At 41.8% G+C, this 26,953-nt stretch overlaps 1 protein-coding gene across 1 annotated transcript in view; it reads left to right on the top strand.

The window, feature by feature from the left end:
• The window catches only part of SPATA17 (spermatogenesis associated 17), a 629,329-nt gene that overhangs the window by 456,160 nt on the left and 146,216 nt on the right, over positions 1-26,953 (top strand). Inside the window, exon 9 of the mRNA XM_069233882.1 lies at positions 12,475-12,610. Within this exon, the coding sequence (XP_069089983.1) occupies positions 12,475-12,610 (136 nt within the window). The remainder of the gene's footprint in view (positions 1-12,474; positions 12,611-26,953) is intronic.

Here is a 26,953-nt window from a genome sequence, read left to right as displayed (position 1 = left end):
CAGCACTCTCAGGCCCTCTTCACCTCCCCCCAGCCGAGTGCCACTGCCACTGACCACGACCCCAGGATAAGGTAAAGCCATCAGCAGCTCAGTTTTGTTAGTCACAGAGGGCCCCACAGATATCAATATAAAGTCTGGGTTATGAGCTGCTCCACAGCAGCCTCCCCCTCGTGTCCAGTGCCTGGCGGCACAAGCAGATCTTGGCCCTGTCTGTGTATTTTCCTTCAGGGCCCTCCCGTGTATGGCCAGCACCACCGGGGACTCTTTCTCCTCTCAGCCCCCACGGCTCCTAGGTATCCACCAGTCAAAATGTCACTTCACTGCCAGCCTACTTTCCTTTGCACCCAGGTGGGCCTGAACCACTCGGCCACATGCCTCCTCAGAAGTCGCAGGGTAGGGCTGGTAGTGTTTTTCCGGTCACCCCACACAATCAGCAGGGCAGGGTATCACACACCATCAGCGATCCCCGGCAGAGACTTACCGGAACACCAGGCCAGCTCAGTTCCACCTCAAGTGAAAGAGCAGGACCGGGAGGCACAAGAAAGACTGCAAGCCATATCCAAGCCTCCGATCTGGGCCCCTGCATAGATCAATCAGCGCCCACCATGGTCCACTGGGCCCCAGCAGTAAACACTGAAACATTTGCAGTGTCCGCTCAGTTTCTGCCACGCGACAGGCCAACCACTGCCCACCACTCCTCTCATTCAGGTAGGCCTGAGTGGTATCAGTGTGGCCCCTTCCATCACTAAAATAGAGGTTCTGTCATTTTCAGGCAGCCAGCGCCAATAGTCCCGGCTGGTGATTAACAGAAACACTTTCCCCACAACCCGACCCATGTCTCTGCTCTGAGAGCAGTTTTCCCACCTCATTCAAGGCTTGAGCACTCAGAAGGCTGCAGCTCAAGGCTAATAGAAATTAGCCTCCTGAGGATTTAGGCAGGAAAAAGCTAAGTGACTTTTCCTTAATATTTATTAACAATTGAACTTCGCCAGTGATGTGAGCTTTTAATAATTGCTACAAAGATTCCAGGAATGACATTTCTAGTAGTTTCCTAGACTAAGATAGCATTATTCAATTTAAGAGTGCATCCAGGTGTTTCTCTATAGAACAGGCAGCCTTGCCACAGTGAAAATAGCTTTTAGGTGCTAGTCATTGGAAGTACATGATTAATATTAACCCCATATTAACCGTAGATAATTGCACTTTTGCCGATAGGTTTCATTCAGAGTGAACTTTAGCAGCGCAATCGCGCTGTTTTTTTCCATTCAATGTGGCAAGAAAAATCATTTTCAAAATATGATGCACCCTATCTTATGGGCTTACAGTCTTCTTAGAGGTGATTTATTTATATTTAAAAGGAAGGTTTAGACTTGTCAAAAGGGTTTATTTTCATAGGTTCAGTTGCAGTTTTTAAACTGCAACAGACAGCCTACAGTGATAGGCCTCAAGCCATGTTTAATTTACACTGTCATTGTAGCGGATGGCATCATAGGTTGTGCAGTCCTGTAGTGGCATGTACCTTACAGGACCTAGATATACTTTGTATCAATACGATTGACTTACAGGTAACTTAAATATGCTAATTGAGAGCATAGCCAATTGTGGCAGGTTTTGGGGGCCAGAGAACACACACTGGGACCTGGTAAGCAGATACCGAGTGCACAGAGTCAAAAAACGAGCAGCATCAGTTCACCATAATTGGCGGTGATGACACAAAAAGAGGCACTTTCCTACATGGTTGCAATACCTGATAAATGAGGCGCTGGAATATGGCAGAGGACTCACAAAACTCAAATAGCAGTACCTTAAACTAAACCCAAAGGGTGTTCACAGTGCCATTTTGTGTCTGTTTGAATGTCCCCAAGGAATCAGTCAATACCCCTTGGCAAGGACCAATATGACCAACTCATATATTGTGCTCATCCCAAGTATTTAATGAGTTCATCTACCCTCAGCATAGGATGAGGGTTCCAGAAATCTATGCAAAAGTTAATGGATCCATCCAACGTTTTAGGGTCGAGCCTGCGTCGCATGCGCTTGCGCATGCGTTTCGCTTGCGAGACGCTTGAGGAGTTAGAAAAGGGCTCGGAGCCCCGTCCACGTCGCGTCAGTGTCTTTCATTGGTTCGTGGGCTTGCCTGTTAAAATCTGCTTGCTTTCATTAGTGGAAGGCACGCATACGTCATGCCTTTTCCAGTGGTTAGCCCTCCTCGAGCGCAGCGACCAAGTACTGAAAAAATGCGAGGCTTGCTGTTTACCGTCAGGTTTGTGGACTACTTTTTATCTTTTGTTCACAGCGCGATCTCGCTTGGCAGAAGTCAAACGCTTTGCATAACATCGACCCTGTTACATAGTTAATTGCACTTTTGCTGGTTACGTAGATAATTGAACTTTTGCCGATAGATTTCATTCAGAGTGAACTGTAGCAGCGCAGTCGCGCTTTTTTTTTCCATTCAGTGTGGCAAGAAAAATCCTGTTGGGAGTTTACAACTGCTAATAGCTGTAACTCGGAGAAATGAGAGACCCTATGCATTGCAAATGCTTGTTAAATAGTGCAATTGGTGAAGTTCATTTACTTCTTGGTGGTTCTATGATATCCAATGAGAGAATAGCTTCAACTTCTGTCTTTTACGACCCCTTCTGGCCTTCAGAATTCAACTTGGCCATAACTTTCTGGTTTTGTAGTATTACCATTCTCTGCTAGGGTTGAACATGGAACATACATCCCCACCCTTCTCCAAAAGTCCCCTTAATTCTATCTTCTCTTCTGCTGATATTGAAGTTGCAACTATCATTTCCTCCCAGGATCAGCATCCTGTTTCTTATATAGGGTGCATATCAGAACCTTCTCCATTTCAGTATTCCACAATGCCCACCAGCCCTAGTTCTCAGAATCCTTCAGTTTTTTAAAAACAAATTATTATGATAAATTTGAGAATCCTTTCGTCTCTGGATGGATTTCTCTTTAAGAAGTCATCTTATCTTTTCTGTCACTATATGGACCATGCCATTTTGCTAAAATCTTATTATCTGTGGTTGGTAATAAAAAAACGTATTCCCTATTTCTAGGCTTCTCAACCAGACCCCTTTGTTATATTGTGCATCCTCAAATCTTTGGACATCTCTTACATATTCTACCACTACTTGATGGAGAGTTTGCAGCTGAGCACCCGAGGCTGTTGCATATTGTACCAATGAAAATGTCCTCTTCTTTGGGTTTGGTAAAAACCCTGCATATGACTGGGGAACACTTTTCAATATGTATAACAACACAGGTAAGACTATATTCCAGTCTTATCTGGGCTTATTACTTTCCTCAGCATCAACTTCAATGTCTTATTAAACCATTCCACAAGCCTGTTGGTTTGTGGATAGTAAGCTAAGGTTTTTATTTTTGTGGCTTTTTAATCTTTCACAAACGTGAGCCATAAGCTTGGGCAAGAAGTTCTACACTTGCCCATGAATATCTCACCTGATAATCTTACTTAGGAAAAATAAATAATGAGTGGATCACAGATATGAGCAGGAATAATGTATTTCCATAAAGTGGAAACTGACGAAGTTATAGATTTATCATAAAAGGCATACTTAGTCTCCATGCTGGTGAAGTACACATTTTTCCTATTCTCTCAAAGTGAATGACTGTGTCCTTGCTAATTAGGTCTGTTTAAGAAAAGAGGACTACCTTATCACAAACCTACAGACTATAGTGAAGATAATAGCTCCCGAGAAGGATGAAACAATTTACTGAATATCAAACTGTACAAGACTTTGTCCTTTATGCAAACCACATGGGGATATGTTAAAAGTGTAAGGGGCAGAATCTTCCACAAAATCCTATAGTAGACTTTTTAAGAATGAACAAAAACAGCAGGCAAGTATGGTAAATTCACTGTCGCTGCACACTGGAAATTGCTTAATAAAAGATCAAGCTGCAAGTGACACAAAAGTCCTTTAAGACTACAATTATGACAAGTCACAACCACTGCTACAAATCTACTCATAATTCAACTAGTTCCAACATTTCTTACTTTTTTAACATATTTCATTCATTTTCCGTTATCAGTTGCGATAATGTTACAACATCATTATGGGAAGCTGCATAGAGTACTGTCAGATACAAAAGCAATCAATAGCATATAATTGCTGTTTCAGTTTGCTTGCATGTATAGTAGGTTCATGAAAGAAGAGAACTTTCAGTTCTGTAAGACGTGTGAGGTTTGTGACACAGTTGACACCTCTTCTCCCTAGACAGTCTATATGTCTTATTGTTCCAGTTCTGCAAATCATCATTTATCATCTATTCATACCATTTTGTATGGATCTCTTCAGCAATGAGCCACTAAGTGTCATTGCTGTACCGTGATTTCTAAGAAGGCCCTTCTTGTGAAATCCAATGCATCATAATCCTATGCTTAGCCAGTAATATTGTCAATGGTAAAAACGAATTGCAAATTTTACCTTTTTGGGGTTTAGGGTGTAGGACAAATATATACTGTTGCACAGATTGATCCACCCTGAGACCAAAGCCTCTACCAATTTATCCCAATATGTGCAGACAAGCAGGTCGATCTAAATGATATTCGTCTGTCCAAATCGGGTATATTTCATTAAGGATTTGTTGTGTGATGTAAGTCTGGTACAACAGCATGAAATGTAGTATATGGGAACAGGCATTATTGGATGGCATCTTATGATATATTAGGGCCTTATTTCAATCAGTGTCTGTTAGTGGGATAGCTAAGTCCATGCCCGATATCTCTTCTCAAACAACAAAGTGTTCAGTACCCTGAAAAATGTCTTGTCCAGCTAACTTTGCATAATTAGACCAATCTTATACCCTCAACTGTCACACCAGACTCACTACAGCCCAGTGGCACATAACTAGTGAGCCCAATAAACCCAAATGACGATCACTCTAAACTGCATTCACTTTGCACCTAACAGGGAATTGCAGAATCAGTTAAAGGGGTGGGAACCTTCCTCAAATAATATTCACAGTCCTTGTCAGGGTAATCAGTAGGAGTTAGTGAATAAACCAGTGCCTAACCCTCTGGTGCCTTGGCACAAAAGCTGTCAGGTTTAACTTCAAGGCAATGTGTAAAGTATTTATGCAGCACTTGAAGAATAATAAAGAGAAAAATCGCAAACAATTTAGAAAAATAGAGTAAATGATAATAAATGAGATTACACCAAAATGACAAAAATCTAAAAAGTTGAACCAGAGACATGAATTTTTAAAGTTTGAATTAAAAATAACTCTAAAAAGCACAAACCACGGTTATCTGGTCATGCTAGACTGGGTCAAAGTCAAATGTTAAGGCCGACCGTGATGGATCACGGGTTAGATATATGAACCAGGTTTACCTTGAGACTTAGAAACATTTATCAAGAAAAACTGGTTGTTGATGAATCATCAACAGGGCAAGCTAGATGTGGAGTGGGGCTCAACAATGGAGGGCTGCTGAAGAGTGGGGCTCCAGTGTGGTCATTGATGAAGGTGAGATAGCTCTAAATGGGAGAAGTCTGAATCCTGTCCCCAGGAAGGCTTCGACATAGACAGGTTGCTGCTTGGCGTCAATTTTGATGAAGCCCTCTACATTGAGATTTAGAAACTTCCCTGGAAGTAAAATCTCCTTCAGCAGAGCAAACCAGCAAGCTGACGCCAACTGGCATGCAAACGTCAATGGCTGTGGCTTCGACTACAATTCCAGTCTCTGATGCTTCTCCAGTCAGAAGGCTGGCAAAGGTTTCTAAGTCCTCCAAGTCCTAGCTTTTGCAGTGTGGGTAGGTGGAGTTCATCAATTCTTGGACCAGGAGCTGTGGGGCTCCAGTTAGGGTTATGAATCATTCCAACAGAGGCCAGCAGCAGGGTCAAGGGCAGGTCCAGTTGGTATTCAGCTGAGCAGTTGCAAGAAGGAGGCCTTTGAAACATGTTGTGTCCCTACTTAAACAGGAGGTCAGCCAACCGACCCTTGGAGTCACTTTTGGGGGTCATGGGTTCAAGGCAAGCAGATCCAGTCTTCCTTCAGGTTCTTCAAATTGCTGGGCAACCTTTATTCTGATTCTCCACAAGTCCAGGAGTGTTCTGAGGAAATGTTTGTAGGGTCTTCTTTTATTCCCAGTATCAGCCTGTGGGAGGAGGGCAAACCTTTGTCCATCCCACTTAACCACTTCTGGTAAGTTCCTCTACTACCAGTGGGTTTGGCTAGAGAGACAAAGGGGAGAGAGGCCTAAGCATGAGCTTAATCTGCCAGTGAAACAGTAAACATCCTTTGATACTCAGGAAGGTGCCGGGCACAGCCCCACTGGCAGTCCAGTCAAGTGAGGAATCTCCCTCTCCACTTCAAGGGTCCTTTGTCCACTGTCTGAGAGAAACACACATCTCACCACAGGAGAGCCATCAGGCATCAGGTGACAGGTCGACACCAACAGGGAAACCGTTTGGTTTTGGGGCCTGATTTAGAGTTCACCAGGCTGTTTACTCCATCACAAGCATGATGGATTTCCTGTCCACCTTTTTACAAGTGTCATAGGATATGATGCACTGGCAATATGGTATCAGGATAGCCATCACATTTGTGAAGCATTAATCTCTCTGCCAAACTCTAAATCAGGCCCTTAGGCTGGAAAATTGCAACTCTCTAAAAGTGTAATTTCCAAAAGTATAACATAACATCCAATTTGGGGCCATATGTACGAACACATTTTCCCATTGACACAGAATGGGAAAAACCCTTTGCTACATCTGGCCCTTGATCATTACGTTTGATTTTAAACTACTAATAAAATTAGTACTTGAAACATTTTTCTAGCAACTCCCAAACTGAATTGAGCACTTATGAAAGGCAGTGGTTTAAACCAGTATTAACCTCTGGGAGAGCCAACCTTATCACAGTGACAACTGACTTTTGAGGTTTTTCACTGCCAGGGCATGTAAAACATAAATTACACATATCCTAATTTTTAAAATACCATGCAACTTGTCATATGGGTCAAAAAGGCCTACGTAAGGGGTGACAGCTAAGTATGAAAAGGAAGGTTTAGGCCTGAAAAAAAGATTTATATTTGTTAGGAATGGCATCTCTAATTGGGCAGTCAGTTTGCACTCTGTCCAAGCAGGGACCTTCACTCTATTCAGGGCAATGAAGAAACACACTTAGATAACCCCTGCCTATCCCCTTGGTAGCTTGGCACAAGCAGTCAGGCTTATCTCAGAAGTAATGTGTAAAGTATTTGTGCCAACACACACAATATTACAGTGCAAACACTACAAAATGGACTCCACACCAGTTTAGAAAAATAGGCAATATTTATCTAAATCAAACAAGACCAAAATGACAAAAATCCAGAATACACAAGTCAAGATATGAATACACAAAGTACCTGGTTTGCGTCAAAAATGAAGCTGCATGGGTGAGCGTGCATCGGAAAAGTCAGCGATGCGTTGATTCCATACTCGCAAGTGAGGCCGTGCATCATTTCTTCTCTGGTCGGGTAGGCGATGCATCGTTTTACTTCCTCGCAAGAGAGCGATGCATTGATTTCTGGACAGGGCACCTTGGATCTGCGTTGATTCACGATGACACTTCTAATGAACTTTACTAGGGACTTACTAATAAATCAAATGCGCCAATGATGGAAATGCCAATTAACATACATTTTACACAGGGAGAATTTGCTCTTTAGCACTGGTCAGCAATGGTAAAGTGCCCAGAGTACCAAAAACAGCAAAAACAGAGTTCAGCACACATTAAAAACATTGGGAAGCAGAGGCAAAAAGACAGGGTAGACCACACTAAGGATGCCAGGTCTAATATGCCCCCCCCCCCAGCTGAAAGTGGGGAGAACTAACCAACCTCATGGGAGTTCTCATCACTAAGGCGGAGGAATCTGGACAGACCATCAGCATTGGCGTTTTCTATTCCAGGGCAGAGAATCCACAAACCAACAGAGTCACAGAATAGTTTAGGCAAGAAAATGCCTACTTTCTAAAAGTGGCATTTTCAAACTAACAATCTAAAAACCAACTTCATTAACAGATGTATTTTTAAATTGTGAGTTCGGAGACCCCAAATTCCACATGTCCATCTGCTCTCTAAGGGAAACTGCACTTTAAGGGTATTTAAAGGCAGACCCCATGTTAACCTATGAGAGAGATAGGCCTTGCAACAGTAAAAACTGAATTTATCAGTATTTCACTGTCGGGAAATGTAACACACATCAGTACATGTCCCACCTTTAATATACACTGCACCCTGCCCATGGGGCTACCTAGGGCCTAACATAGGGGTGCCTTACATGTATAAAAATGGAAGGTGTAGGCCTGGCAAGTATATACACTTGCCAAGTTGATTTGGCAATTTAAAACTGCACACACAGACACTGCAGTGGCAGGACTGAGCCATGTTTACAGGGCTACTATTGTGGGTGGCACATCAAGTGCTGCTACCCCCACTACCCTTGTAGCATTTGATTAACAGGCCCCTGGGCACCTCTAGTGCACTTTACTAGGGACTTACTAGTAAATCAAATATGCCAGTCATGGAAAAGCCAATTACACATATAATTTACACAGGAGCACTTGCACTTTAGCACTGGTCAGCAGTGGTAAAGTGCCCGGAAAAACAGAGTCCTGCACACAGTCAAAACATGGGAAGGAGAGGCAAAAAAGACAGGGGAGACCACTCCAAGGATGCCAGGTCTAAGAGTATTACTAGGTCGAAATAGCAGTTTTAAAACTGCACACCGATGCTGCAGTGCCACACTGGAGACATGTTTCACAGTGCTACTTTTGTGGGTGGTACAGTGAGTGCTGCAGACCAATAATAGCATTTATTTTACAACCCATGAGTACATGCAGTACTAAGTACTAGGATGTATAAGTAAGTTAAATGTGACAGTTAAGGATATGCAAATGAATACCATGTTTAAAAGGGAGAGCACAAGCACTGTGCCGCTAGTCAGCAAGAGTAAAATGTGTCCTATGCACAACAAAGATTAATTTATCAAAAGAAGGGAAAAATCTGGGGAATGCCATGAAAACGATGGTCATTCCAGCAAAAGCATTGTCATAGTTAACAGAAAATACTCTCATGTCCCTGCCAAACAAAGGTTGTACCAAAATGTGCTTGAGCTCTATAATCTGCCTTCATATATTTAATCACATATCCCTTCACATATCCCTTCAATCCCTTCAAAAGAACCTTCAGCCCACAGAAAACCCTTCTTTCCTAAATGTCCTTTATGAATCCTGTTATCCTGTCCTGCTACCACCTTGTTTTCAACATGGAGATATTCCTAAAATCTTTAGAACATCTAGTATTCATGTCCTTCCTCACTCATAACACAGTGTCCTCTAAGGTAAACATTATAAAACTTTCAGCCCTGTCTGGGACATAAAGACCACTCCCCTCAGACTGCTTTATTGGTATCTGCTGTGTTTGATCCACATCTACTAGTCGTACATTCTTGAGATTGTTGATTTGCTGATAACTTTAAACATAGTAGACCAGGCAATTTTAGTGTACACAGTAAGACCCCACCACAATATCCAATGATTCAATAAGCTGACTACACTCTTTCATTGGTCTTTAAAGACAGTGCCTTGCCAATCATCCTAGTCAGATGGCTCATCTCCCAAATCACTGACTGGGTACCTGTACATCATGGATTACTATTAACATTTGATCTGTATCGTCAGAGAGACTGCGTTATGCAGAGTTCAAGAGCATTAATGGCTTAACGTTGTTAATGGCTCGTTTTTATATGTGCCTGGATATTGATGCTGCTGATGATGTTGACATTTGTGTTTCACACTCATATTCATGGCTTTTTGATGCTCTAGAACCTATAGCCTTAGAAAGAAAACCTGGGAAGAAGAACGAAGACCTAAAAGACAAAATTCGTTTTACCCCAGTTTTGAATGTGGGGAAACAGGAACCAGCCATATCTGTTCCAGTAGCGAATTCTCCAGGAATGCACCTTGATTAAAAAAAACAAAAAAACACTTGCTCTCTAGGATAACTAGCAGAAGGAGAGGGAGCTATAGCAAATTGTTTGTATTGGGTCCATCGTGTTCTTATGCTTTCAGAATAATATGATTTAGGTATGCTCTTCTGAAAAACAAATAACACAGCTCCTATCACTGGTGATTGCACAGGAGCCCACAGAAATGACTTGATTTCACTTATCTTAAAAAGTAAAATAAGACGTTTTCAAGACTGTGTGAGTTATTTAGAAGCTGGGGGATGGTCTTCTTTCTGTCAAGTGGAGGACCTTCCTTTATGGATCTCCCTCCCTGGGGGAGACCCCCTGCTGTGAAATGAGCCACCGTATTCCATATTTGGTGAGTGTTATCTCAGCTAAACATTTTTTTAGAAACACATCAATTCCAAAAGTGGGAAATTGTTGCTCTGTACAAAAAAAACAGGAATGGCCTGATGCTAAGGAAGTTTTCTTAGAGGTTTTTAGGGCGAGAAGAATGCTGCTTTTCTGAGTTCCTCAAGTTCCAGCAAACAATAATTGAGACCCTTAGTCTATTTTCTCCCTTACTAATAAAATTAATGTTTGTATTAGTTGAATGTGCTGGTCATATAAAGGGGGGAACAAACATTTAAGTGTGTGTTTTTGTCGATGCCCTATAGACCCAAAATATATAACTGAGTCTTTACAGTTTAACTAGTTATAAGAGAAAAAAACATGCACGTTTTAATGTAGATGACCCGTCCCCTGTCATGACCGAGTGTGTGTCAGAACAAAGATTCTACCAAACTACACAACTCTTGATTGAGGTCTGCATATGACATTACTACACGAAGGGCCATATGTACAAACACATTTTCCCATAGACACAGAATGGGCAAAACTGCTTGCTACATCTAGCCCGAAATTCCTGAACTCACGTGGTTAGTCTGTCTGAATTGTTGGCACTTTTCCCAGCTATGTTGATAAAATGCACCCTGCACAGAGAAGTATTTAGCTCGCGGATTCTAAATCATCAATGCTTCACAAATGATCTTGTTTTGTTTTAGACAAAGTAAATGTATAGTCCGATTTCTCAGGAGAAATTAAATGGAGCTCAGAATGAGAACAAACATTTGAACGTTTACTCCTCGATTTTAAATTGAAAACAATGTAGTGCAAACAACTTCTGAAGTAAAATATAGGATGATTTTTGTGAATTGTATGCTTATCTATATAAAGCTAGAGAGATCATGTATGTGTTGAAGAGGGTTGGTCTTGGCGAGGATCCATGCGGAACCCCACAGTTGAGGTCACAGGAGTCTGAGTTGTATGGTGCCAGGCTGAAAGGAGCAGATGCATCAGAGTGCGTGTAATTAGCTGACCGACTGGCTGGGTTCTTCCAGTCAGGAAGGCATTGGATGAGGATGAGGTGGAAGACTGCCAAATGCTGCAGACAGGTTCAGGAGGATGAGGGTCACTGTGTCTCCTCTGTTCAGAATCATTCAGGTTTCACCTGTGGTGGCAAAAAGGTCATATTCTGTGCTGCATGAGTTGGTGAAGCGTCTCTTGATGATTTTCTTTAAGGCCTTGCCAGGGAACAGTAACAAGGAAATCAATCTGTAGTTGGGAATATTATAGGGTCCAAGCAGGGTCTTTTGAGTAATGGGAAGACAGTTGCACGTTTGCAAGCATCTGGAAAGGTCACAGAAGAGGTGGAGGCATTCAGAATGGGTGTGAACATGGCTCTCATAAGTTGCAGTCCCCAGGAGTAGGCATGGTGGGGGTAGGGGTCTCATGGGGCTCTGAGTGGATGGACTTCATGGTGATAGGGGTTTCTTCTGGGGTGGTGTGATGACAGGCCATGTAGTTAGCATTGTTTCTTTGGATAAGATTGGGGTGTTTGGTGATGAATGGAAACGTTTTGTGAACCTCAAAGAGTATTTGTGTAGGCTTATATTGATATAAAAAAGCTTGATATATCTATCTTAATGTTTTTATTATTTAGCTGAAGCTCTGGGGAATACACTTTTACATTTGTGTACTGTGAAATGGTTTTAATCGATGCATACAAAAGGGTAACATCATGTCCTTCCATTTATATGTTTAAAGGTGCACTTGAGTTCATCTCCTGTAGATTTTCGTATGCTCCGTTCGATTAGTGAGCAGTTTAAAACGCATTTCGATCTGTGATAGTACTCACGATCTGATCTGACATCATATCATATTTAGTATTTTAAGCGTGCTGTTATTTCTAGTGTTGTGTGTTCTGATTCAATATCCTCTCACCCCTTCATGTCAATGCACACTCGATATTCATATTGTACAGTTGGACATGAACAGGCTCATCAACTATTATGATAAATGTTTTCGGTTTTGTTGGTTGATCTCGCTCACTCTGAACTCAGAAAGTAACTTATGACTTTGTATCTGTTGCTAATTTAGTTAAAAACAAATATAAACGCTTCCTACTTACCTAAATGATACATTTTGCATTCATGTCATCTTGCAGCTTCATCAAAGTTTGTCTCAGTCATAAAAACAAACAGTATGAGCCTTCAATTCATTCAGCAACGGACTACCGACCGAACCCTTTTGGGACCCTGCATTTTCGAGAAGAACGCCAAGAGAAGTGGCAAAGTTATAAGGTACTACATAACATTCGTCAAATGAATCACAGTGTAAAGTTTGGGACAAAGAATAATATTCAGACGTGGGTGTAAGCTCGTCTGTTAAATTCTTTAATGATAAAGGTTTGGTTTTTAATTTTTGTTATATTGACTATTGAAACGCGCTTTAGGGCATCCACTCAGACCGCCGCAGTCATAATGAGGGCCATTATCTCTAACTTTTGCCCTTCCAGTGTTAGAACATCTGTGTACGCCTTCACACACTTTCACATATAATCACAATTTCAACTGTCACACCTGAGCATTGTTCTGTGTGCTTGCTAGAGGGGCCAAGTATTGGATACGCATTTATTCCAGACCCCTTTATGATCCACTGACAGGCATTGTGAGAAATTAACAGTGTTCAACCTGAACTTCACAACTCTCAATCATGTCCCACCTGCAGCCTGAACTCTCATAGTTACATAACAGCGGCTCTTCACAGTACACGCTACATATGAGTAATATGTTGCATAAAAAAACTATGAAATGTAAACTGGAACAACTTTGTTGGTCCCAGACCTAGAGGGCAGTGTCTTTTTATGCTGGTTGCAGCTGTTGCTGGTGGTCTGGCACAAGGGGTTGAGAAGGGACGGGACACTTCCATGTGGGGCACTAAACTCCCCTCTCTCCATCAACACAACTACCAAAATGTATCCCAACTGCTTTGAAAAGAGCCTATTTAATGAAAAAAAGAAAATGGGATCAAACCGGTCATCTTTTGGCAGCATGTTGGAAATGTTGTGATGTACATGAGTGCTGATTGTAAACCACGAAACACATGCAGGCTCACATATAAAACATCCTTCTCCCCCTGAGTGTTTTCTCAAAGCACACAGGACACATTTTCAGAGGTTTATGTGCAGGACCTTAGTGGTAACAATGGTGCTCCTGTCCAAAAGTGACACAGAGATTATTTTTTTTCTTAAGAACTTTCCTAAATTGAATGGGCTTGCAATGCCGGCTTCACCAGTTTCACGCCTGCAGAACTGGTGTTTCCAAAAGCTGAACAAATAGTGTCTCTCCCATTTGGAACATCATTGGGCATGGTAATCGAGATGGGTTGGTGAAACACAAAAGAGGGTGAATGGGATCTTTCTTGGTGGGTGCCCCAATACTTCATCTGTAAATAAGGCCCATCATTTCCTATTGCCTTTTAATGAAACACTTTCACACCATTGTCTTTCACTAATGAAAAAAGTTATTTGCCAGAACCTTTGAACTCTTTATGTGTTTTATTACATTACTCTATTTTTTGACACTTTTGGAAATTACAGTTTGTGTTTTCTTTGACTAAATTGCTGTTCATTTACTTTACATAATATTATACACATTTTCTGTGAGGACAGTCTCATTTCTCAGGTCAATCCACCAAAGGCGTGCTAAGGTAGACCTTTTTGGCTTTACCCTTACCCATAGTTCAAGGATCAGACTCGTTACAACTCAGTTGAAGTTGTAACATTTTAACCTGACAACTGATTTTCCATTTTCCTAGTTTTTATTAGCATTTAATTTTAGCTAAGTATTTCCTTCTGGTGTTCCCACTTGCCCTTCATTGAAAAATTGCACTACTGATGCTACCTTGAACTGTACAAAAAGGAAGTGTCATGTGGATGAGTAGCATTCAGATAGGATGACCTAATGAATAGCATAGGACTCATATTATGTTGGAAGTACAGCTAAGTTATAATATGCTTCTAAGTTCAGTGCAATGGGGTATCAACAAGACTGGATTTTACATTAGTGTGCTGTATTACGTTCAGCTCATGGAACTGATAAACTATAGCAGTATTAGTATACTTATGAATTTCCTCTATATAGTTTTCATCTAGGTGAAGTGGTTTTGTCCCATTAAAAAGAGATTTAAAGGCTTTTCCTCTTTTTGAAAGTTTCATGCTGCAGCGATGCATCTAAAATTGATGTTAGTCATATCTCTATTATGCAGGGTGTTTTTTGTATATATTAAAATTTTATATATGAATCAAAAAGAGATAAAGGAAGAAGTCAGGTTCACTGGGGGTATAAGGAAGAAAGAATGTAATCCTGTAGGGCTTCACTGTATTTACACTTATTAACTGCACAAAATACCTATTTTGCATTGGCTCAAATCAGCAGAGTGGCTAACATGACTTTTTATGGTAAAAGGGTCCCAAGCACGAATTACTTATTAATTTGACTATATATGTGTGCTCCTCCATGCTTCTTGATTTTTGAAGTGTTTCTATGAACCAGTCCCTATGAGGTTGAGGCTTTCAATCTATAGTGTTAGGCCAAGTTAATTACTGTGGTGGCCAGCTCCAGCTTGCAGTTCAAAAGCCTTTCTAGGGCTATTGGGATGGAGATACACTTCTCCTATTAGAGGCAGGAGGTAAAGAAGAAATCTGCAAAGGGTGATTAAGTGACACTCACTCACAATCCTGGGCATGTTCTTTTCACATGGACAGTGGAAGAAAAGGCAGAACTCATCACATCGGGGGCTCTTTAGACGTCTTGAAGAGAAGGAACCAGTATTGCAAGATTAATTAGGGACAGAGGTGCAGTACAGGGAGATGTCTAGCAGACCGCACCTTGAATCTGCCACCTCAAAAAATTCCGGGACGCTCTTCAGGGCTTCTGGGCTGATCCCAGGATGTCAGTTTGGGGTGACGTGGCATCTTTTCATTGGAAAATGACACCCACCTTCTAGAACTCTCCACTTCCACAGGGACAGAGACTTTGAGAGAAGGGGAACTACAGAAGAAGAATGGACAAGCTAGCTGATCAATCCCTGCCTGGAGAGGGCTCCAGGCTTGTACTTCTTTGAACTGTGTGGACTCTCTCTCCAAGGCCAGTGACAGTGGTTTTGCTACTCCCTCTGGAGAACAATGGAGGGTGAACTTGCTGTGGATCATGAAAGAAGATGTTTCCCTAGGACTTCTGTGGACTGGTTCTGGATGGAATTACCCTGCAAAGGGGTATCCCAGACACTCACAAGATACACAGTTGCCCTGCAAACGGCCAGGAGGGGTTGGATTATGGTGAGTGCAGACAAGTAATATAGTCTGTCCTGAGGGTCACAGAATGCTGCTTCTGGAAGTTCTTGGGGCAGGAGACTACCAGGAGCTGGAAGCAAGAGTTCAGTTCCCCAAAGCTTCTTCTAATATCCACCCAAAGGAAAACATTTACATTTTAGAGGCTAGGAGGACCTGATATTGCATTCACTTTGCAGCTTGCCACCAAGAGACAGTAACATTAAACCCTGTCAAAACTTGCCAATCATGGGCATTTGACTTTAGGTGTATAACTCATGTGTGGCCTTCTCTGCTTTACTGGCATGTCCACTGATCTTTGTAGGGATATTGGGTCATCAACATCTACACAACACTCCACAGTTTCCAAGTTTTCTATTGGGGAGCCATGAGCTTCGGGTCCCCCTAAGTGACCAGCCTGGTTCCTTCCCCCAGCGACTCTGTTGGGTCACCAGGACAATAACATTTAGATCATACTTGGCAGTTTCCAAGTTATCCCGCACTGGGGAGCTGATGAGATGTGTGTTGCTCCAGGGCATCATCTCAATATCTGTCTAATAACCCCATTGGAGCGGAGCAAAGTGTGGAATGATTTGCCCGAGGAACACCTGGACCTGTGAGAAGCAGGTTCATGTGAGCAGGCCCAGACCTGTGGGTTCTGTATTTTCCCTCTCTCCTCTCCTTACTGATGAGTGAAGTGCAGTGAAAGACAGGCAGGCAGAGAAAGAGTAGGAAGAAACTGGCTCCCCAGCTGGTGTCAGTGTACTGGTCAGCTGAGATCCTGCCTGATCACACAAGCTGTGGGGCTCCAGTGAAACCTGGTTGAAGGTGCTCCAGAAAAGGGGCAGTGGCCTCTGCTTACATGGAGTACCCAGGTGGACACTTTAAAGAAGAAGCAATAGAATGAGCATTCCCTTACATTTACTTATTTGATTTGCTGTGCCCCAAGTGTATAGTTTTGTCAGGGAGCTACCCTGGAATACTTTTGCGCCCCCCTCCCCATATGTCTGTTTGAGCCTCACTTTAAAATGTGAGTGGTGACATAACCTTCCTTGGGCTCATAAAAAAGAGTGACCCTGCGAGAAAATATACCCATTTAAAAGTGGTCTCGGAGTTGGAGCTTTTTCCCAGATGTTCTGGCTTGCATGGACTTTTTTTATTACATTTTTGGGGACAATATTCCCAAAAGCAGAAATAAGACTCTTGAATGAAATATTCCCAGTTTTAATGTGTATCACTGTGAGACTGTTATGGTAAATGAGAAAAGTTAACATCAGGGCATAATTATGGTACTACCTAATCATTATCATTATTATTATCTTTGAAAGGCTTATGTGCTAGTCAGGTGAAAAGATCAGTTGTAATCCCTCTTGAAGGGGCATCACAATTTATTTTGACTGCAAATCTTGGTCCCTAATCAAAAGACACAGTGGGCAGCAATTCTCTTAAGTACAGACTAGTTTTCAAAGTTTTGAGGACACTTGAAATGCTCATGCACCAGCAAGACCTAACTTTGTAAAACAGCACTATCCCCTTTTGTGCCTATTGGAACTCATACAACGAAATACATTAACAAAAAGTTAAGGTCTAATGGCTTTGTTACAGTGTTTACAATAAAAAGCAGGGCTACAGCCTCTGGCGATCACTGTTACAATGATTAAAAAAACAAGAGTTTATCATTTTACCCATTTATTTAACATTTGCATTATAAAAAATCCAAACTTGTTAGCTTTGTCACAACTTTTTTTTTTTTTTTACCTCATACCATGTTATCGAACAACAACTCAGCCTCCCTAACATATAGAGTCTAACTTGCCCAGCTTTTCTTTGGGTTACTGACTCTCCGTCCTTGGAGAGTGTTAGGAAAACACTTTTCTCCCTGTATTAGGTCGGAGTTTGTGGGTGGTTGATACTGCTCCTGGTGTTAGGGGGAAAATATATGAGACAATGTGAGTACTCCTATTCCCTTCCAGAACATTGCAGAAAAATATGCACATTTCTGAAGCCCCAAGTGTTTATGGTGCCTTTGCACAGAAGCGTTGCTTTTGATGAAGAAAGAGAGAACGTTTCTCTATGTATCCTTTTTCTATTTTTAATGCAGCCTGATGGCAGTAACCATCATCAGACACAAAGGGCTTATTGGAGACAGTACCATCGCATATCGTCTGAAAAACAGCCAGGTACCACAAAAGGATGCAATGGTGATATTTGTTATGCCTTATTCAGGAATAAACTTAAAACTGGCTATATGGCCCTGCATAGGCTAACCCCTGAAAAATGGCATGCCTAGGTATGCCAGTCATACTGGATGAGCAAGCCTCAACTACATTTTGTGGCATCCTTCACCCTTGGCAACCTCATCCCACCCCTGTAAGATAGTACTGCCCGGGCAAACTCAACCTTGGTGAGAGGGCTCTCTTTATAAGAAGTGTACTGGATAAAGAATGTTTCTAGATAACTTAAAAATATGTTGTGGTAAACCCAAGAGTATAAATGTCTTGGTGGATACCTCCTGTATATTTAAAACCAGAAAAGGGTGGATGACGATTAGATCCAATAACGTGTTTATCTGTGTCAAGCCAATATGTGCCCGGCCTTTCTAGTGCTAATACGGGTCAGGGAAATTCATCCGAAAAAATACAATCCCTATCTCTAATTCTAACTTTCTTTAATTCAACCTAAAAAGAAAGTGCACAGTTGTCATAAAGGAGGCTCCCAACTTGTTAAGGAGCATTAGTAAGTATTCCCTAATTGTGGAAGACCTATGCTTCATGGTCTGGACGCAGGTACCCCCTGTAGTCACACATTCACCAAGGGATGTACCTGCTGAGTAACCTGTTTGGCCTTCATACTTCCTGCTGCATTCAACCAAATGTCTAGGTAGTAACTTCTTCTATGACAAGTGTGTGCCTTTTCTAGATAGAATTAAAGAGAGCGCGTGTAGTGCCTGCTTTTGGAATAACCACAACAGGACCAGTCCACAGATGTCCAGGAGACACCCTCATTTATAGTTCCTAGGACGTCCGCTCTCTACTGGCAGTGAGAAGAAGCCGTGGAGCTGGTTAATACCGCGCAAAGGAGACTGTGAGGAGAAACCTATGCACAGTCCTCTCTTACAATAACAATAAATACTCAAGTGGTATGTAGGAATTACTTAGGGGGCTGTATTTGAGTGTCCTTTTCCAAACTCTTTGACTAGGAATACAGTTCCCCAAATACTTTCTACATACCATTTGTTTATCTAAGGCGCGGTTGAAACAAGCTCTGACAAGAATCACCAAAATTTCATATTTTTAGAAAGGGGTCTTCAGATTCCTGGCAAGGGTGCATCACCTTGGGCTTGTCCTTGCTCCATCTTTTGCAGAGTTTTTGAGTTTTCTGAGGCTGTATAGGGCTAAAAAAAGGGAAGGCATTTCTTTTTTAAAGGTTCTGCAGTCACCCAACTCGTGCTACATTATCCCTCCACACCTTGTCATTCAAAGGAGTCAATCTACTGCCCCATCCAAACCCTCTTTTGCACAATGTGAGTGTTTTATATCTTGCCATAAATGAGACTTTTATACATATTATTTATAGATTTATACAACAATAATATTTCAGTAATAGTTTGACCATCCATATAATTTCAAACATTTCATCAGGATACCGAATATACTGTCCTCGGAGCATTTTGGGATACATTTATCCTTTAATTAGGAGGAATCTGCAAAAAACAGTGCTTAATCTGGATCTGCATAGTTTTGATTTCATCTCGTGCCTCTTCCATCTACCACCAGAAACCCCCTTCCCCATTACCTCACTCTTCTATGTTCTTTTTCATCCCTGCTTTCTTTCTTTGTCACTTTTTTCATCTTTCTCTTACTACTTATGTTTCCCGTTTCCCCCCTGATGTGTTTTTCTCTTTCTTTCTCTGCATCAAAGTCTGTTAAGCAAAAATAAGTGCCGGTCCCCAAAAATGAGTGTTGGTGGGTTCCACCTGCAACCATCGGCTCAAAATAAGCACTGGCAAAAAATAATACAAAACATAAGCTGGCAGGCTTATAAAGGATACATTTTTCCAGAGATCAGCTTAAAAAAATACCCATATATTTCATCACTGACCTGTTAGGGCAACCCTCCATCTCTTCCAAAGGCAATCGGAGATAGTTGATGCAACTAAAGGAAAGAGGGTTCTCATATGTATCTCTTCTCAGATGAATTACAGTAATATTCCCAAATCTTCATTGGCTCTTTGTAGGTGAAGATCGCTTTTTGTCCAAACCGTGAACTCGAGCCCCCTTGCAAAGAGGGCCAGTCCTACATATTGCTGCACTCGCACCAGTGGTTAATAATTTTCGGTTGTCACTCTCTGTCTTTCTCTCTGTGTGACGCTGAAAACCCTCTGCCTACTTCCGTGATGGAGAGAAAATGATATCCTCTGTAGGAAATATCTAAAAACGTGCTCTTTCACACCTGTACCTAGCTCCTAGTATATCCTGAGCACAAGTTAGTGTCAGTGCCAAGACACCTTTTGACATCTGTGCGCTCTACAAATGGAATATTCGTTTCATTCATTCCCAGACCAACATCGCTAGTGTTCACACAATTTCATTTTTTTGTCTCCTCTGACGGTCGGATCAATTCATACCACAGCAAAGCGCACTGATCAGCAATTGCCATTAACCTCCAAGAGCCAAAGAATACATATACATTATTTTTTGCTCTAGATCACAGCTGATACCATTCTGGATAGCATTTCGAACTCGTAACTCAAGCAAATGAGTCGAATGACAGCATGTTTATTTTTGTTTATTTGCATATCTTTACTTGTAGAATTTTCAAATACCCTTTTAATGGCTTAGGCTGCCGTTGTTTTCCCAAATATAATGATACATAATATGCCACATAGTGGGGCTTTTGGCCAACAGGATTCATCCACTGGTCTTTTGAATTGCCATTCACAGTGAAACTCCACACACCACAGCGTAAAGCATGGGTGTAGCATGTGGCGAGCACTGTGGAGCACGTAGGTAAGGCTTCTCACATTCAAAGAACCGCTGGAGCCATTGTTGGAATAAATAGCTGAATCCTTTAATAATATTGACCCACGACTGCATCAGCCACCGTTCAGGTCCAGAGTCAGCAGGCAACTGCCTCAGAGCAGATCATTCTAAAACCTGGACAGCACCTGATGTAATCTGGGTTCTAACTTCATAACAAGACACAAACGACAGACCAAGTTACATTGTGAAATGGATGAACTCCTAGAGAAAACGTAAAAGAGGTAACATACTACAGTGGGGCAGCCCACTTTACGCATTGACTTCCTTCACTTTAAGTGCCTGCGCAAAGCTTGTGCATATTGCTCACCACTTATAACTAGTTCCTTCCTCTTCAGTGACAACTCTTTCTATCTTTAAAAACATTCTTTTATTTTGCCTGCACTTTGGGTGACCACTTAGAATGTGATTTATTTCCTGCCTGGTTTTTAAACGTACTGCTATAATGTGTTTAAGTGGCTGTATGATGGTGTTGCTAGCTGCATCTTTTTTACTTCGCTGAGTGATTATTTCTTCTTGTTTCCTACATAAACAACATGGTGAAAGCATATGGTGACCTCATGTAAGTGGCACTATGTTTTCTTTCTTTTTCCTTTTTTATGCTTCCAATAAAAAAAATGAAACAATCATTGCATCTGAATGTTAAGGCTAGTCCTGTTGGCTTTTCCAGTGCATGTTTTAATCTGTATTTTAAATGAAATGCAGTTCTAAAGGTACTACGTTTTTTTCCTGAAATCTCAGAAGATCGTAGTACTGATGTTAGTGTTTAGGACTGCAAAGACCCAATTTAAAGCGCCTAAGCATATTGCATAATACATAAAGTTGACCTTTACCGTCTGCAGCTCTTGGGATGGAGTGGGATGCGAAAGCTGCCATGGATTTAATGTAGCACAACAATGTCTGCAGAAACCTGGGTGGGACCGTGTCTGCTCTGCCCGTTGCGCCCAGTGATTGACTCTGCTGTCCCCAGCATCCTGACAATAATGAACATTCGGCTTAACAACCGTGATTATGATCATCATAATTGATGTGCAAATTCTGTGTGTGGAGATCGTTGCAGCTGAACTATACAGCTGAGAAACATGCCTTGGTTGTGGGTAATTTTTACTTTTGTACATTGATTGGGATAAAGCACATGACAGCAAGCCATCCTTGGATATTGCAAGGTTGTAATTTTCCCATCAACTGATAAGGATGGACGTATAGCAGCCGAAAGTCTGTTTGTTTTTTTATGATTTTAGCAGACGTTATAGCTGTGTGTGTATGTATATATATATATATATCAACAAACAACGCTGTCCAATTGAAGTGCACTAGCCGAGAGGTGGTGCCAGCTTAGGGATGGACCTTCTCTGAATTGATCATCAAACAAAGTCAAGCTGCACTGCAGGAGATGGTATTCTGCATTTATTCACCAGGTAACACTGGAAAAAAGCATAGGTTAAAGTTATTGTTAGGTAAATATTCAGTAACAACGTAACATTTTAAACACCAGTTATAGTAGAGTTATCTTAAGTAACTATAACTTGTGCCCTGAAGTAAATATAACTTGTGTCCCCACCATCCACAGTTTGCTCATCAATACATTCACAGAAAATGTTGTACTGATATTATCAGTGATAAGATACAAGATGCTATGAATGATGTAATATGTGAGGTAATTAGCATTGCACGGCCAGGGTGCGTCATAGTTACCCTAGGGCATGAGTGGATTTCCAGGGTTTTTTATAGCATAAAGTAATATTTAATTTCATACAATTTAATTTCAATCAGTAGATAGTGGATTTCCAGGGATGTTTTATAGCATAAAGTAATGCTTAAGTTCATACAATTTAATTTCAATATATAAATCCAACCCCCCACCATGCACGGCCAGGTGGTGCAGCGAACCCCCCAACATGCAACCAGCCCCATGCTGCACATGGCTTAGTGGGGTTCTGGCCACAAGGCTATGCCCTGTGGCTAACCCCCCTAAAGGCAGCCAGCCCCACACAGCACACAACTTTCAGCCTTGCGCTGTGGTTGGTTGTCCTGAAGCCCTGGGCACCCCATCCCCCCAGGGCCTGGTGTCATATTTAGGGGGACATGGGCACACAGCCCGGGCTGAGGATGGGGTATCCATGCCTGAAATCTGACTGGGGAGGGGGAACCACATGTCTCTTCCCCTCCATAAATGTTACTGGCCCCCAGGAGAAGGGGTCTCTGGGGCTGAAATTGGCCTGAGGGGGTGCACATGTGCCACCTCCCCAAAATATAACCATTAGTTCCCCCCCTTGGGACCTGGGCCACCTGGGGGCTTAAAAAACAAAACAAGCGCAGGAGACCACACTTTTTTTTTTTTTTTTAAATAATTGCTATAAATTCACAGATCCTCCATAAATTTGCAGCAAAAGTTAAAAAAATAAATGTTTTTGACCCCAGATGGGGTCCCTATTGGACCCCACCATCAGGCCTAGGGGGTCAGTGTATTCCTACACTGTCCCCTTGTGTCTTTTGTTTTCATTTTTTATTTAAGACAGGGGACAGAGTCCTAAAGTGGCTGTCGCCAGTTCCTGGTTGAGGTGGTGGCAACCAATTAAATCTCAGTTCGTGATTTCTCAGGATCCACGGAGCCTCCGTGTCCCTCGATGTACAAAGGTTTTGAGAAATATTTGCTAAAAAAAACTGCTGATTGGGTTTACAACAAAACACAAAAGGCACTCTTTCTGGGCCTAGACCTAGCTTTCTGCAAAATTTGGTGTAAATCGAATCCCAGAAATTTGGTACAATCAGCAATAGAGGGTTTTGTAGTCAAACAGGGACTTTAGCCACATTTGTATTGGAATGTTTCAATCTGGCAGTGAGTTCAAGAAGAATTCTCTTTTGGTTGGTGAAGAGGCATTGAGGACTCCACATCAAAGAGGATACATGTTTAATTTGTTTGATACTGTTTTTATTTTTTCTCTTTTATAGAATGTTGTAATGGTTTTTATCAACCAATGTGTTCACTCATTAATTTTCAATGAAGTAAACTACTAGACACAATAACACACAATTTGGAAGGAAGATAGAGGTAGGCATTTTCTGGTTTGGTCTGTGCAGTACTTCTTTTGAAAAATGTACACATTCACAAATGAGAACTTCCTGGGTAAACCCTAAACAACTGAGAATTTCTGTTCTGAGAGGCCAATTCAGAAAAACATTTACAAATATATGTAGTACTTATCTGTTACTACTCCTGGTATTCACAACTGCAACTCCAAAGGATATATTCCGGCCCTAACTGTTATACACTGAGTTCTCCATGAAGAACGCACAGAACTCGGCACCAGTAATTCTGCATTTTAAATGTAAACGTGGGAGTGTCACCGAGGAGTGGTTAGAAAAAATTGAATGCCTTCTACAAAGTGTGAAAATTAGGAGAGGTACAGCAAGGGACATGCAAATACAAAACACATCTGCCAATGGGTAAGTCGCTTACTTACATTTAACTAAAGTTACTGCAACTAGTACTACAGTCAAAGTCAGTTCAAAATTACTCCAGCCATACCGTGGAGCAAGTCACATGACATGTATGGCCCCTCCTGGGTATTGCAAGTGATTAACTCAGAAACCAATTGAGGCAAGGGATAAAACTAATAGCACAAGTCCTTACAGCTAAAAAATAGATTATTTAAAGCAAAAAGTGATATAATTTTAGGTAGTGTCACCCCCAACCTGGGTACCCGACAATGACTAGGCCACACACGGAGCTATGAATCACACATCTTTATTCCTCTGTGTGTACCTTTGAATGCAAACATTCTAAACCAAGCTTTCGTTACATTCTATGCTAGTGATTACATCACACTGATATGGAGTCTGCTGAGAGTCAGAATAGTTCCATTCGAAATCATGCAAGACACTTCACCTCCCCCTCGGTTAAACGACAAATTATAATAGTTTATAAAATTATTAGCCATATACTTATATATATTCACTTAAAAAAACAGAGGTTACAGAGGCGTTATAGTTAGGCTCACATTTTAAACATACAAAACCATAGAAATTCACCTTTTATAGTTAGAGTTGTCTCAAATAACTATAACTCATGTCGTAAGGTAACTATAGCTTGCGCCCCTGCAATGCACAGTTTTTTTCATCAAAAACTTTACTGCAAATATTACATTGATATTATCAATGATGTTATCAAAAATGTCATGAGTGTCATAATGTGTGTGTTAATTAGCAGTGCATGGTGAGGGCTCGAGTTATAGTTACCGTAGGGCACAAGTTACTTGAGATAACTCTGTATCTGAGGTCACTGTAACCTTTGGTTTTTCAAGTGATTTTCTATAGTTTCTTTAATTCTATTTCCTAACTATAATGTCCCTATAACCTTTGTTTTTTTTTTTCAGTGAATTTCTATTTTTTTAAATGTAAAGTAACTTTCTTTACTGTATGTTAATTCAACCACCACTGTGCATGGTGGCAGTTGACCGCAGGCTGTGCGTAGCAGGGGTTGGTCTCAGGGCCTGGTCTGCGGCCACATGCTGCACCCAACGCCCCTAACCACCCAACATCGCGCTGTGCACAGCCCACGCTATGCAAAGCCTTTGGCTGTGGGAAGCAGGAGTTGTCCGCTGCCTATCTCTCTGGGTGTGAGAATAGGTGTGACAGGGTGTATCTGGCTGTGAGAGTGGCTGTGAGAGTGTCTGTCTGGTTGTGAGAGTGGGTGCATCAGTGTCTTAGTGGATCTGTGAGTGGTTGTCTCAGTGTCTGTGTGGGTCTGTGAGTGGGTGCATGAGGGATTCAGTGGGTCTTGAGTGGATGTGTGAGCATATGAGTTGTATGTGAGCGGGTGTGTGAGTGGAAGAAAGGGATTGTTTTAGAAAGTGGATTATTAGTAAGGGCAGGTAGGTACCTACAATTAGAAATAGGCCACAAACCCCCACTAGGTATCAGTAAATTAATCCTTGCTTAACCCTTGGTAGCTTGGCCATGAGCAGTTAGGCTTAATTTAAGAGACAGGTGTGTAAAGCATTTAATATTAACAAAACAGTAAATAAGTAAAACACAAAACACAATAAAAATCCCACATCAATTTATAAAAATATAATATATTTGTATCTTTAAAATTGCACCAAAACCAGAGATATGTATTTTTAACAGAATAAATGTTTTCTAGTGCCTAGAAATCAAAAGCGCCACTTAGGACATCTGACCGCACTCGACTGGGGCAAAGTCATAAGTTGAAGGCTGACCGCGATGGAGCCCTGCTCAGCTACATTGTGCGGGAGGCCTCGGTTAACGTTTTACCTTCACACTTAGAAGTTTTCTTGAAGATTTTTCTCCGACTAGGACAAAGTCACAAGTTGAGGCCGACCTCGCTGAAGCCCTGTTCGGATACACAACACAAGAGGCCTCAGTCAAGTTTTCTACGTTCGGACTTTGAAACTTTTTTGGGGCGAAATCCTTCATCCGGGATCAAGTTGAAAGTTGAGGCCGACCACAATGGAGCCCTCCTCAGATACACTGCGTCGGAGGCCTCGGTCAAACTTTTACCTTATGACATAGCTTTTTTGGAGCTTTTCTTCCCCGATGTCAAACGACCCTCCACAGCAAGCCGATTTCGATTTGATGTTGTGGGATTGCCTTACCACAAGCCTCTGGTCAAATCCTGGAAGTCTGGGGTTCTTGAGCTTTTCAGCAGGGTGAACCTGCAAGTCAAGCCAGGTTGCGGTCGACGTTGGCAGGCTTGACTCTCACCGTCGGGTCGGTCCACTTCTGGAGCCTTTTTTCAAAGTTGCTCCAAACTTCTGGATCTATTGGGGGTTAGGACTTCAACTCCCAGACTGCACCTGGTTCAAATCCTTAAATGGCCACTGATCAGTGTTCAGCTGGGCTATTTTTGCAGGACTTGCTGCAGGGGACTCTGATCAGCTCCTTTCTACTTGTAATTTATAGGTAGTCCCTTCATGAAGTTGTAGAAGTAAGGCAAAGTCCTTTTCTTGATGAAGCCCAAAGTGTACAGCTGGTGCAGTCCTTCTGAGTGCAGTGTCCAGGTACAGGCCAGGGATCCAGCAGGGCAGTCCTTCTTCTTCTTGTCTTTTTCCAGTAGGGATCTGAAGTGTGGGTCAGCTCTGCCATATTTATCCTTGTTCCTGGGATGAAAAGCAGTGGAGTGCTCCTGTTCAATCACATGCAGGCCACCACACTCTTCAGTTACCACATCCTGGGAAGTGTGGCAAAAATCAATTCCAGGAAGCAGCATTCCTCTAAAATCCAAGATGGCAAAAATTCAGTCTTAGAGTTTA

This window comes from Pleurodeles waltl, chromosome 5 (genome assembly GCF_031143425.1).
Source record: "Pleurodeles waltl isolate 20211129_DDA chromosome 5, aPleWal1.hap1.20221129, whole genome shotgun sequence".
Taxonomy (NCBI): domain Eukaryota; kingdom Metazoa; phylum Chordata; class Amphibia; order Caudata; family Salamandridae; genus Pleurodeles; species Pleurodeles waltl.
The sequence above is the reverse complement of the archived record's forward strand: the minus strand, read 5'-3'. Positions and strand labels throughout refer to the sequence as shown.